Source organism: Camarhynchus parvulus, chromosome 15 (genome assembly GCF_901933205.1).
Source record: "Camarhynchus parvulus chromosome 15, STF_HiC, whole genome shotgun sequence".
In the NCBI taxonomy this organism is placed as follows: domain Eukaryota; kingdom Metazoa; phylum Chordata; class Aves; order Passeriformes; family Thraupidae; genus Camarhynchus; species Camarhynchus parvulus.
The window spans coordinates 7,410,442-7,424,304 of record NC_044585.1 but is presented as its reverse complement, the minus strand read 5'-3'; the positions used below and the strand labels follow the sequence as shown (position 1 = coordinate 7,424,304).

The 13,863-nt window shown below is 50.0% G+C and overlaps 1 protein-coding gene across 14 annotated transcripts in view; it reads left to right on the top strand.

The window, feature by feature from the left end:
* The window catches only part of FBRSL1 (fibrosin like 1), a 502,181-nt gene that overhangs the window by 393,772 nt on the left and 94,546 nt on the right, over positions 1-13,863 (top strand). For 11 of the 14 annotated variants that reach the window (XM_030959006.1, XM_030959005.1, XM_030958998.1 and 8 more), the window contains exon 6: positions 13,532-13,585. The exons of the other annotated variants lie outside the window; for them this stretch is intronic. In XM_030959006.1, the coding sequence (XP_030814866.1) occupies positions 13,532-13,585 (54 nt within the window). The remainder of the gene's footprint in view (positions 1-13,531; positions 13,586-13,863) is intronic. 14 annotated transcript variants of the gene reach the window in all.

The following is a 13,863-nucleotide window of genomic DNA, read 5'->3' as shown; positions in this document are numbered from 1 at the left end:
AACAAACGTGTAATTGTTTTGTTGAGAGTTAGAGTCAACAGTGTTTATTCATGAGGCTTAGCTGCCCCAGGCAAGAGCAATCAGACTGGAGGTACCACCTCCTGTATCCTTGTTCTCTTTAATTGGAGCCATAGCCTTGGATGCCCTGAGGCAAAGGGCCGTCTCTAGATGTATTCTGTTCAGTTTATGAACATTTGAAAGTGCAGTGGAAAAAAACATTCTTTTGTTTAGACAGTTTCAGACTTCCCCTCCCTTTTCTGTTCAGCAAGTGAAAACTGTATGTCAAAATTAAGCTCTTGAGCAGCTATAGATTTTGCATGTAGTGTGATCCTCCAATGGCTAAATAGTTCTGGAGTGTTGTTGGGCCTGGGAGCGGAGCTGTGTGTCACCAGCAGGCTCTGGGATGGATGGATTGGATGGATGGATGGATGGATGGATGGATGGATGGATGGATGGATGGATGGATGGATGGATGGATGGATGGAGAGTTGCAGTCCTGTCCCAGCACTGTCTGCACAGCCCTGGCACTCCTCAGCCCCACCACACCCCCCCACACACCAGCTTTGAGGCAAATCAGAGCACATTTTAACAGTTGCACTGCAAATTCCTGTGTAACTTCACTTCTGCTGTAGGCCCTGTGAGGGTTCCTAGCAGAGCCCCAGCCTGGGAGCAGGCTCAATAACAGATTCAATAAAACTCCTCTCCGGCTGCCTCCCAGCAGAAGCCCAGGTGGGGACACACAATGCAGGAGGAGGCAGCATCTGTTATTGAATCTCGCCCGGAGTTATCCAAGCTCTTCCTGAGTGTTTTTCTACTCTCTCTGCTGTATAATCCTGATTTCCTCATGATATCTTTATGCAACACAATGGTAAAGTGCTTTCTCCGTCTGTTGTCAGCACTGCCAGTATCAAACTGCTTGAAGCTTTTAGCTCCAAAATACGAAGCGTGCTCTGTCTCGGGGTGAGAGTCTTCCATGCTCTCTTCAAGCATCAGTCTGGGCTGATGGATCCTGTCTCGAGGGAGAGCTTTCCACTTGAGACAGATATGCTGGTGGAGTGGATGGCTGTGATCCTGCAGCCTTGAGTCAGGCCTGAGTGAAAACAATAGCCCCAGCCTATCTCATCTCATCTCATCTCTGAGAACAATCATGCTGGCCCCACACCCCAGCACTCAGCACCAGCTCGGTGTGGAGTCCCTCGTGTGGTCTGCTCATGCCGTGTGTAAGGTGTTGGTGCTCGAGATAGTATCTTGAAAAGCTGCAAAAACAAGAATACACTCCATCTCAGCGTGGCTTTCACATTGCCCCAGCCCTGTGCCTGGCCGTGGTGCTCTGAGAGTTCATGCAAGTAACACCCAATGTTGTCATCGTGGTTTGCACATTCGAGGGCTGAACCGAGAACACAAAACGAGCATCTGATATTGCACCCTGTGTGCACTTAGCCACCAATCCCCGCCTTTCTGGAAGGGTGTTACGTGGTTTCCCCTGCCATTGATGCTACTTTAGGTTAATTCTGTGCTGCTTCATACTACCTCTGTTCCCCATTGTGTTCTACTGCAGTCAGAAGCAGGCAAGAAGGGAAAGGGACGGTGTGGCAGGTGACTGATGGGATGAGTCCTTGGCTCCAGGGGCACTTGTCCTTCACTGGTGCTGATTCACTGCCAGTTCCTCTGTAGGTCCATGCAAACAGAGATTTGGAGCTCTTCAGAGCCCTTTCAAGAGAAAGGCCTTTCATTCCCCGCCTCTTCTTAAAACAATGTTACTCAGTGATTTACCAGATATCCCAGGTTTTCTAGGCTATCACTTCAGTTCTGTCTTCACTGCAGCAAATAACAAGGCTTAAAAAGGCACCTGTTTATTTAGTTATTTCATGCAACTGGCAAGGCTTAAGTCCTGTCCCTGAATGGTGTCAATTCTAGTAAGAAGTATGTCATAGCCCTGGAGACTTTATCTAAATAATCACAGCTTTCTGGAGTGCAGTTTTCAGATTTGAGTTATTAGATTTAAACTTCTGGTCTTCTTAGCAAAACACCTTCCCTTCCATCCTGTTTCCTTGCCCCTGATCCAAGGTTGAACTGTCTAGAGGATGGCATAATATTTGCTGCATATTTGCCTTGACAAATGGCTAATACCCACTTGGATCCATGGGGGTTTGCTGTGCACCAGGGACAGCAGGCTCCTTGGCTTCCTTGCCGGGAATATTTGTTTAAATGCAGCAAGTCCTTTCTCCAATGTTGTCTTTACAGAATGTGGAGGGGTGAGCCTTTTGATGTTTGTATTTACAGTGTTTTCACATCTGGATGTCATTTGTGACACAGGCTCTCCTCCTTCTTCTATCCCTGTGTCTTCCTGTAAAATACATTTTGAACATACAAGCTCATGTGGCTTTAATGTGTGGTAGTCGGCCAATGCATTTAGCAGGCCTGTAGTAGGCCAATAAAGAGGTACCTTGGGTCATGCTGTGAGCTCTTGTAAATTTATCCCGAATTAACCCTGATTGGCATCCAGCTCCCCTGCTGTAAAGATACAGATGTGCATGCTCTCCAACATCTGCTGCTTCGTCAGGAGCTGTGCCATAAATCCACAACCCCCCCGTGACCTGCAGTCTGGGCTGAGGGTTTGGGGATGCTTGTGCTCCCCAGTCAGGGTGAGTACCTGCAGGAGGCAGGTGGCAGTGCTCCTGACACAAGGGCAGCTCCATCCTTGTATTTTCACGTGAAAATCCTGTTGGTGTTGCAAGAGGGTGTTCTTCTCCCTGAGCAACACCGAGGTACAGCCTCCAGTGTGGATCCTTCTTGTGGCTCCCTGTTTCACGCAAGTGGTTGAATATCCTCGTCCAACAGGTTTCTTTGGGGCTCATATTAATTCAGCTTCATCTTTTAAAATGCAAACTTGGGCATGGCAGAGCAGGCTCTTTCTGCTGCCTTCACTTGCAGAGGAAAGCCGGGGAATGAGATCAGTCAGAGCAGCCAGAGCGTCGCTGCAGTCCTGCAGCCAGCCAGGATGCAAAGGGAAAAACATACCCATCAATTTCTAAATGTCAGCTGAGATCCCCTGGAAATTATTTATTGCGTCTGCTGTCGTATTTAATGATTTAACAATATACTAATAATCATAATATATTAACTTTCTGTAGTGATATACCAATCAATATAAAATAATGAACACATCTAATGGATTTAATAGTATACAGATGTTTACTGCCTTTCTCCCTGAAGATTTTCTGATAATTTCTGCAGGCCAGCTGAAGACCGGGCTCGGGCAGCTCCATTCCCCTACCCCAGAGGCAGTCACAGTGCTGGGGCCATGTGGGGACACCCCAAAATCCTGCTGGGTGAGGGCCAGCAGTGCAGAGCGGGGTATTGGGGTGCAGAACAGGCTGTGGGGTGCAGGCTGAGTGAGCAGGGGCTGTACTGGAGGCTCGTGGGTGTGACACCCCCATCCCACACGGGGAGAGGAGGACAGGGGCTGGCCCCGTCCCCATGAATCAGGTTTACTACAGCAGGTGCTAACCAGGCATGTCAGGCAGCGGGGATTGCGGCCCTGTGGCCATTGATTAACCATTTATTAAAGCACCTGTGAATCACGGCAATAGTAATTATATTTTAAATATACCTACTAACAACTGTTTTGCAATGGGGAAGGTTAATGACGATTAAACATTTCCTTTGCTTTTTCTCTTCTCCCTCTGCCCAGAACCAAATCCCCTGGGGGTCCAAATGCATCTGAGGGACACAGGAGACTGCAACTAACATGGAAAATAGAGGGAAAGGAGCCCAACCTCAGCCCATCCACAGGCTGGTGCGGGGAGGGAGCGTGCACACACACACCAGGGATGCACACACCGGGGCATTCAGAGTGCACTGACACGCTTCATCCACCCTTTGACTGTCTGCACACAGGCAGAAACCTCACAGACCGTGCACACACCCAGCCAGCGCTGTGTGCACACACACACACACACACACACACACAAACACGGGCCGTGCACACACCCAGACAGTGCTGTGCACACACACACACACACACACACAAACAAACACGGGCCGTGCACACACCCAGACAGTGCTGTGCACACACACATGGCGTGCACATGCTGGCTGTGCACACAGACATGGCACACACACTGCACAGAGCCACAGACCACGGACACACACGGACACAGACTGTGCACACCGGCACAGGCTGTGCACACACACGGACACAGACTGTGCACACACGGACACAGACCGTGCACGCCTGCAGTGCACACAAGGACAGCGCACACACACACAGATCGCATACGGGGCTCACGCACACCTGCCACGCAGACACACCCCGTGCACCTGGATGGGGCCGTGTCCGCACGGCCCCTGCACACCTGTGCGCGTGTGCGCGCCCAGCCAGCCCCGGGGCACGGAGCACACGCTCACGGTCACTGCCGTTCACGCCCCCGCGCTAAACTCGCGCTCACTCTCGCGCCTCTCGCGTCCCCCGCCCGCGCGCTCCCGCGGCGCTGCCCCGACGGCGGGTCCCGCGCGCCCCGCGGCGGGCGGGGGCGGGGCCGGGGCGCGGCGGGCGCGCGCGGCGCGGGGCCGCGCGTCTCGCGGGCGGATTGGCCCCGCGGCGCGGGCGGGCGGGCGCGGGGCGGGGCGCTGCGGCCGCGGCCGCGCGGAGCAGTCGCGCCGCGGAGCGCCCGGGGAGCGGCACCGCCGCCGCGGAGCGGAGCGGGCTCGGCGCGGTGCCTCCCCGTCCATGCTTGGGAATAATGGCTACCGAGGCGTGAACCACGAAAAGAAAGAAAGAAAGAAAGAAAGAGACCCGCCGCCGGGGGAAGCCCCTGGATGGGGCCGGGCTGGCGCTGCCTGCGGAGCTGAGCGTTCCCCTGCTCCCCTCCTCGGATGCCGGCCGGAGCCGCCGCCTGGGTCGCTTGCTTTTTTTTTTTGCTGGTTTTTGCCTTTTTTTGGTGCGTCTGTGGGCTTTTCACCCCTTCGTGTGTTTTTGGCCCCGCGGGTGATGGACCCGTAGCGCCGTCTGCGCGGCGGCTCCGGAGCTGAGCGGGCGCGGGGGCGCAAACTTTGAGCCTCTGGTTCGACCGGGGGGAGAGAAGAAAAAAACCAAAACAAAAACCAAGGGGGAAAAAAATAAAAAGAAGGAAAAAAAGCGAGGAGCCGCTGTGCCTGCAGCCCCAGGAAGAGCGGAGGGAAGGAGCGAGCGGCGGAGGACCGCGGCGGGAGGAGGAGGAGGCGGGGGCCGGCGGGACCCCCGGGGCACCTCCGGGCCGGGAGCCGCGTTGTGCCGCTGCGGGGGGGCCCCGAGCGGCTCCGCTCCGCGCCGCGCCCGCCCGGCCGCGCCCGGAGGATCATCCCGCGGGGGCCCGGCGGGCCGGCGGGGCTCGCCATGGTCTGCGCGCCGCGCGGTGAGTAGCGGCGGGAGGGTGGGAGCCCGCCGGGCCGGGAACCCCCCACCCCACCCCCGGGGACTTCTGGTCCCCTCCCCGAGCCCCGTTCCGCCGCGGGGAAGTGTTTTCCAGCCGGGGAGCTGGCGGCTTTGCGGTCAGCCGAGGGGAGGAAATCGCCGTGCTTCCCGCCGGTGTGGTGGTGACTCCGTGCGTGCGGTCTCTGTGTGTTTCTCTTTTTCTTCTCTCCCTCTTGCGCCGTTCTCGGTGCAGCCGGAGAGGTTGGTTCGGCTTTCCCGGCCGCGCTGCCGGCCCCCGCCAGCCTCGGTGGCTTCCTCGGGGTGGTTCGCTCCGCGTTCTCCCGAGCGGGGGTCGGGATGCGGAGGGGCAGGAGCCGCTCGTTGCCCGTTACCGGAGGCGAACCGAGAAGCTCTCCGAGAAAAATTATGGAGTTTTTTTTTGCGGGAGAAACTGGGTGTGTTTAAATAAAACACAAGACAAGAAAGAGGCGCAGCAGCGCGGAGCTGCTTGGATGCGATGCGCTCCCGAGCTGCCTTTTTTTTTTTTTTTTTTTTTTTCCACCCCATTTCGCACATTCCTCCAGTGCGACCGCATCCCCCTTCCCACCCTCGCGGGAGCGGGGAGGGTGAATAATAAATATTGAAGCTCTGCCTGCTCCGGGCGGCAGCTCCGGAGCCGGGGCAGCGCGGGTGACCCGGCGGACACGGCTGCTCCCACCCGCGGGTGGCCGTGCCGGTCCCGCAGCGCGGCTCCCGGGGTGTCTCGGTGGTTCGCTCGAGCGGAATATCGCGACTTGGCTCTGTCGGGTGTTGCTGGCTGGCTGGCGCTGTAGCCGGCTGCCGGATGAGGCCGGTGTTGGTCTGGGATTTCTGGCTGTTGAAAACGCGAACAAACTCAAAAAATCCGTGCCCGGCGTTTAACCCCTTCGGTGCGGCCACAGCCCCTCTTCTCGCAAGGAATAGCAAGTCTGAAAATGGTCGTCGTGGATTTTTATTTTTTTTCCCCCCTGTGTCTTTTGGGGTGAGAAATCGCCGCCGCTCCCGGGCCGGGCAGGTTGTGCGGGCCAGGCTGGATCGCGGGGTGCGGGGCTGCCGGGCTCCGCTCCCCTCCCCGCGCCTGCTGCGGGGCCCCTCTGCTCAGCCTGAATGAAAAATTTAATCCAATTAAGAAATTAAACCTTGTATGTTTAAAGTGACAAATTTGAGAAGGGGAGGGGGAGGCGAAGTAAGATTTCCAGGTCACTGGTTAACTAAAGATGGTTCGGAGAAAGAGCTCGGGAATAAGGTGAGCGCAGAGGGAAGGAAGGATGGACCATTTCAAATGGCAAAGGCTTGTTTTTCTCTCTGGAATTTAAACTGGTTTCTAGGCTTGTAAAATCTTCTTGAAGTTGCGAATTTATCTCAGGAGGCTGCTTGGCAGCTAATCTTCTCAAGGCATGTCCTGATTTTTCGTAACGTTACAGTATCTGAGGTCCTTTTAACCTAATTTTGTAACAAAGATAATTTCTTGTTATGTAAGTTACTGTTCTGAATGATTGCTTTGGGTCTTGGAGAGCGTCCTTAACTGGTCTCCCCTGTGCTGCAGAAAGTGGAATTATTTACTTCGTTATCAATTCTTGAAAGAAAGCCTTGCTCAACTGGAAAAGGCTGCCAAGGTATTACAGGAAAACAGAGTCTTACCATTCTTCTTTCTAGAGAGTTAAATCTTTGGTCATCCCTGATCAGAATTTACTTCAGAGGTTTATGTTTATGTATAAATCCGATTTTCCCCACATGCAGACTTACAAGGGTGAGCTGCTTGAATTATACACACGGCATTAACTTCCCACAAGTGGCAGGCTCCTAATGCTCTCTTCAAGAATTTCCTTCTTTGCTGACAGCAGTTCCCTAAAACTGCCCTGTGCTAGAGCCAAAAGGCACCGGCTTGAGATGCCTGATTTTCTTTTCCAGTGGAGATTAATGCCATAAGACAAGGCAGGCAGTATTTTATTTAGCCGGATACCAAGTTTTCACTAGTATACAGTGGGGGTTTTTTTAAATTTTATTTTGTTTGGAAGGTGGGCTATTCTGAGTGAAACCTTAAGCCTTGTTTATCTGAGAGGGGCAGTCTGTTCTCATAAACAAACGAAGCAGTAAAATATATCCCAGTGTTACTCTATCAGGACATGCAGTCATCTGCTGGACCTTCTGGCCTGGGCTGGCTAAATCAAACAGCAGTGTCACACGTAGCTCTGGTATTTTGAAGTTTAAAAAGGGATTGGAGTATGTCTCCAGTTTCAGTGACAAACTACAGATATTTAGCAGTAGTTGATACTTATTTTCCTCTGATTTTCAAGAATGCGCCATCTTGAAGTGTTAACTTTGAACAAGGGGCATAAATATTAGTGTTTGCTGTTGTTGGTTTTTAAAGTAAAACCTGGTGGGATGTTTGGTGGTGATATGTTGACAGAAGTGGCAGTGAAAAGGGGTGCATTCTTCAGCTGGCTGGTCTGTGCTGCATGGTACTTTTGGAGAGCACAGATGTGTATGTCATTTTCTGCCTTAAATATTTTCTTTCTTTTCTTTTTTTTTTCTTTTTTATTCCTTGATTCCCTGCATCCTTATGTTGAATTACCCACAATATGGGTTATGGTGTCTGGATACACTGGAATATGAAACAGTCTTTTAAATCCATTCAAATAAAATTATTTGTATCATCAGGTTAGGAAATGTAAGATGCTTAATTTTAATGACTTTATGAATTTGCAAGATCTGAGGTCAGGCAGGTATAAGAATGTGTTACTCCTTGCTTAATAGCGTGTTTGAGGAAAGACTGGCATCACGCATCAGAAATGTAAATTTTAGGATCTCCTGGAAGTTTTGGGCTTTTTTTATCCTTCTGAATAAAGATGGAAATTCTAAACTAGGTAAAGAAACATATGGTTTTACCAGAAATGATTTCCTAGACTGATCAATTACTAGGAGATGTAATGAGAAATATACTCCTTAGGGGGAGGAAGGAGGGATTGCCATTACATAATATCCCTTGGGAGAATTTCTGTATCGCATAATGAGGTTGATGATGGAGCATTTGGGGAAAATGCCTATGGATAGGAATTTGTTCTTCAGATTTCCATCAGGAAAACGTATTACTGGGAAACAGGCTTGTTAGAAGTAGTACTGATATGTTAGTAGGTGGGTGCGTTGCCTCTATACACATTTCTTTTGTTCTCATAACTACTGTGTAAGAGATTAGGTAACTCTAAGATTGAAACATCCGCAGAATGAGAGATGCCAGTGAATAATTTCCTCATTTACTTAACACCAAGGGTAAACCATTAAGGGCTTATGTTCTGTTCTAGGCTTTGTTAAATTATTTCTGTTTGTCTGTTGAAAATAGGTCCTGAGGAGAAGTAAATCGCTAGCCTTAATGGGGGAAACTCAAATTGCCTTACCTTCATGCTGATGAAAATGAAATATATATAGGTGATGTGTGGATTCAGCAAAACTTGGTAGCTGGACACATATTTTCAGAGTCTTTGTGATATCCTGAGGATCACCTAGGAGTTGTCTTTCAGATGGAGAAGCAAGCTCTTGTTAAAAGTTACTTAAATAGAGTTCTTACTCTTTTAGTAGCAGTTGCCTTCAGGAGGTAAATAATCCATTTCCACACACCTGCCCTCCAGCACTGTTGATGCTCGGAGTCCAGGGTGGCTCCGGGAGCCACAGCCTGGCCCAGAGGTGTTAAAACCAACAGAGGAAAAGGTGAACAACCTTAGCACCTCTGTCACTGCTGGGGAATTTGCCTAATTTGAGCTGCTCATTTAAAACCTCCAGTGCTGGTGATTTTAGCAGTGTTTCAGATGGCTCGGCCAGCTTCTCTCCCTGGAGTTGCAAACGCGTTCCAGCTTGGCGGCTCCCTCTGGCAGTCGGGTTGTGGGGGCGCAGTGACCCCTGACGGTGTCGGGGGTGGGTCTCATGTGGACGCAGCCCGTGGTTTGGGGTTTTTGGGGCTTTGGGATTTTTGGGATTTTTGGGGGTTCAGGTGCGGGGCCGGGAGCGCGCGGGGCCGGGCGCGCTCGGAGCGCGGCTGCGCCACCGTGTGGCCGCGGGTGTGCACTGCGCCCAGGTGCGCCCCCAGCACCGCCCCGGCCGCGGGGGCTGCGCCAGCTCGGGGCACCTGTGTCACCTGTGTACTTACCTGTCCTCAGCCCCAGCTCGGGGCACTGTCACCTGTGTACTTACCTGTCCTCAGCTGCGAGACCCTGCCCCATCTTGGGGCAGTGTCACCCGTGTCACTTACCTGTCCTCAGCCATGAGACCCTGCCCCAGCTCGGGGCACTGTCACCCGTGTCAGTTACCTGTCCTCAGCTGCGACATCCTGCCCCAGCTCGGGGCAGTGTCACCTGTGTCACTTACCTGTCCTCAGCCATGAGATCCTGGTCCAGGGCTTTCCAAAAATTAGGAAGATGGTGCTGGATTTAAGCACCAAGAGTTTGCATGAAGGAGTTGTGATGTTTCTGCACCATGTGGAAACCGTTTCTGCACCATTGCCGTCAAGGAAATGGAAGATAAGTGTGACTGATACTGGTGTCAGGACTTGATTGCAAGTGGTGATTTTCCTTGCTGCCTGTCCTGTTAGGGCTTAACAGCCAGAGACCCCTCCATTAACCATCTCAGAGGCACAGGTAGTGACAGCATCTCTCAAGGTAGCTAATGCAATTTTGAGCACAACCTGTGATTGATTATTCTTGGAAACTTCAACTAGAATGATGGTGTTGGCATGGACATAGACGAATAGGTTCTTGAAAACACCTATTTATGCCCTATGTGGCTGCATGGGAAGGGTTAAAGATAAATGCGTGATCTTGAATACTATAAAAATAAACCTTCTTTTCTGGTGGGTGGTAAGAGGAGAGCTGGAGTTTACATGAAGCCAGCATTTCAAGGTGGCTGTTTGTGTTGTTACCAAAGATATTTCTAGCTTGCTTACAAAATGAGATTTTTTTTAAATGCTTTTATTTTTGCAAGTATTCAGTCTAGCTTTTGTTCTTGTGGAAAAAGTGTTACAGTTAAATTGCTGTGGAAGGTAGCTGCAAGATTTTTAATATTGAGTTGAAGCAGTCTGGGTACATTGTTTGCCATAATGTTTCTGTGGGGGGTAAAAAACATCTGTACATGGATGCTGTTCCTGCAGTAACTGCTGTTCCAGAGGAGAATCGGGGACAATAATGGATATAAATCTTAGAGCTTTTTTTTCCTGGAGGAATCAACAATAAGAAGTGTTTAGGCTATTAAGATACCTGCAAGAATATCCTCACTCCAGAGCTGTCGGTTATAAAGTTACAGCACATTCCGCCTTCAAAATGGTTGGAAATCCATCATAAATATCTCTTTCCCACATCCCCTCTATCTCCCTGGATGATTGGCTTTCTAGCAAAGCCTTCCGTAGAGGGTGTACTGTAATCCTTTTACGTTACTCCTTCAGTGCAGATTACGCAGCAAGAAATAATTAGGAGATTAATTTTCACCTGTCACTGCCAATAATAGATAACCTTGATACAGTGACAGGGCGAGGAATATGGGGGGGAGAGGGGGAGCAGAAAAGCGTTTAACCCTGTAGTGCTTGCTGCAGGGACCAGGCAGAAAATGGTTGCCAGAACCGTGACCTCCGTGCTGGCTGTCACGGGAGGGCAGAGCCGTGTGAGGCTCCTGGCTCTCCGCTGTCTCCCTCCCACGGATGCTTTGCCTTTTTCCGCGCGCTGCGAAATTCGCTCCGTGCCGCAGCGGTGCCACACGCGCCTCCTGCTAATCAGCCCCGAGCAGCCGTCGGAGACCTTTGTAGCTTAGGCTTTTAATTCAAATGCAGTTCTGTTGCTTTTCATGATTTCAATTCCCAATCTGACTGGTGTTCCTAGGCTGCGAGGGAAAGGAGCGAACTAATGAAGATGGCTTCATTAGGCAGAGCGTGGTTTAGCCCTTGCTTCTCTCCAATAAATGCAGCTGAAAAAACATCCCAGAAGTAACTGGGGTTTTGGTCTTCAGAGAAAGCAGAGCTGAGGTGTTTCTGCTCCCTTTCAAAATTAATTACTAGCTCTCATCAGGTGAGCTTAAAAAAATGCAGCCTGTGCTCTAAGGCACTGAAGGTAAATGGGAAGGAAGAAAAAAGCCACTCCTCCCCCCCACACACACATACTGTCTTCTTTTTTATTTTTTCTCTCTTTTGTGCTTAAGTTTACAATCTGTTGAAAATGTAATGGGAAACCAGCCTACAGAAAATGCCATTATTCATATCATCGTGAGCTCATTTATTTTATCTGCAATAGTAATGATAAGACAGACTGCTTGGCAATGCTGATAAGCTGAGAAATATCTTAGAGCTATTTGTAAAAGTTAAAGCAGATCTTGGTACTGAGAGATAGGGAAACTGATGAGCCTTTGGGCAATCTGCAGAACTGAAAGCTAATAAAGATTTTAATAGGAAGGCCTCATTAGGATTAGGGAGATCTATTATCTGCGATTTACACAACACAAACAGTGGGGCAACTTCAATTTTTGCTTCTTTGTTCATTAAATACTATTGCTGAATGTGAAGCCTTTTAACTTGGATCTGGATCTCATCCTCCTCAAGGAGCCATCACAAGTTGATGGTTGAGCAAAGATAAGAGGGGCCGCTGATGAGGGAATGTGTTTGGCACACAGTGCCAGCAAGCCCTCATAGTCGGGGACCAGTGCTTGTTGGAGGTATAGAATTGCAGTTGTTTGTAGGTGCCTTGGTGGCAGGGTTCTCCTTAGTGTCTTTCTTCCTCTTATGAACAATATTTATAAACTTCTGGCCCTAAACAGCATGTTCAGAAAGAAATTAACATGTTGTTGTGCTGGTTCCCTGGATGGTGATGCTGAAACACTGCTATGGATAGCCTGGCCACCCAGCTCAGCCTGGTGGAGTGGCTCCTTCATTAACTGTGATCACCTCATGGATCTGTTCTAGCAGAGGAGCTGTCTCCAGTGCCACTGGGGCTGCTATGGCAGGAGCATGTGCCAGGGGTGACCTGATCCAATGGTTTGGTAGCTGCACACAGGACTGATTTAAGCACCAGGTGCATTCTTAGACGTGTGATGTAGAAAACCTCACTTTTTGAGGTTGTGCAGACACCTCATGGGCTCAATGGCTTTAGTCCTCCTATGTAACACGGTGTGTAAGGTGCGTGTAAGCTGCTGAAAGAACATTTGTTTACCTGGGTTTACAGATTTGTTAATTTTTTTTTTCAAGGACCATACAGGCATTTTATGGTTGAACTGAATTGTAAAGCAGAAGCAGAAACTGTGCTGGAAAATTCTTTGGTTTGCATTTAAGGTCCAAACCACATTGTAACCTGATTTCTGCTAACCCTGCTGGTGAAACCCTTTTTACACACAGGTGCTGAGAGCTAACTGCACCTCTAATGCAGATGAAGGGCTTTGTTAGGTCATATCCAGGCTGAGAGGCCACATGTGACCACACTTGTCTTTGGGAGCTGTCTGTTTTCTTCTCTGTTTGGAGCACACATGTGCCCAAGAGTCTTAGCTTCTCTCCATTTTCACAGCACAGACCAGCTCCCCTGCTGCTGCTGGGTCAGATAACCCCAGTGGCACCTACAGTAACATTGTGTCCATGGAACAGCAATATTTGGAAAGCATGTTCTTGTATCTTCAGCTGCCTTTAATATGATGTAGCAGCCAAAACCCAAAAAGGACCACAGCACCACCAGACACAGAGAAGTCTGTTCCAGACCGTAGCTTGAGTTCTGCTGGCTCAAACCAGTGCTTTCATAGGGCCTACAGTGCAATGATGGCTTTAACTCCAAGTATTCCATCCTCCATGTGCTTAAGGAACTCAGAGCACCCTCCCCTTTGCACCAGCAGTGTGGAGACAGATGGGCAGGGCTGGGAGCACCTCCTGCCCAGGACTAAGATAAGTTCAGTTCCTCCCAGTGGGTTGGTGTCAGTCTGTTGTACCTTGTGTGTGACCACTCGCAGGTTCTGTCAGCCAAGCAGCGTGGCCTCCGAAGGCAGTAGCACTGTTTGCACCTAACGTGTTGCTCCAGCAGGGCTGCCATTTGAGAAGTTCCTAATATTTATGTTTGATATGAATGAAACTTTTTGTTTTGTCTGTAGACCGCAACGGAACTGGAGCTGACTCGTATCAGGAGTGCCTTGATAACAAGCAAGGTATGAGATCAAGTCTCTCCAACATGGGCACTTGGGACTGATTTAGCTTGATTTCTTGCAGCTGAATTGGTTGCTGTCTCTGTCTCTATCACTCTGTCTCCCTTTTTTTTTCCCTCTTTATTTTTTTTCCCCCACTGTCTCCAAGCCAATTCACTGTTAACAGTTCCATGTCAGCTAACCTGTTAGCTCAGGGTCTCATTGCACATTTGTTATAAGTCTTCTTGTTTCTAGCACCCCAAACCCTCAGCTATTAATGGAGGAAGTGGGAAGATTGTAAA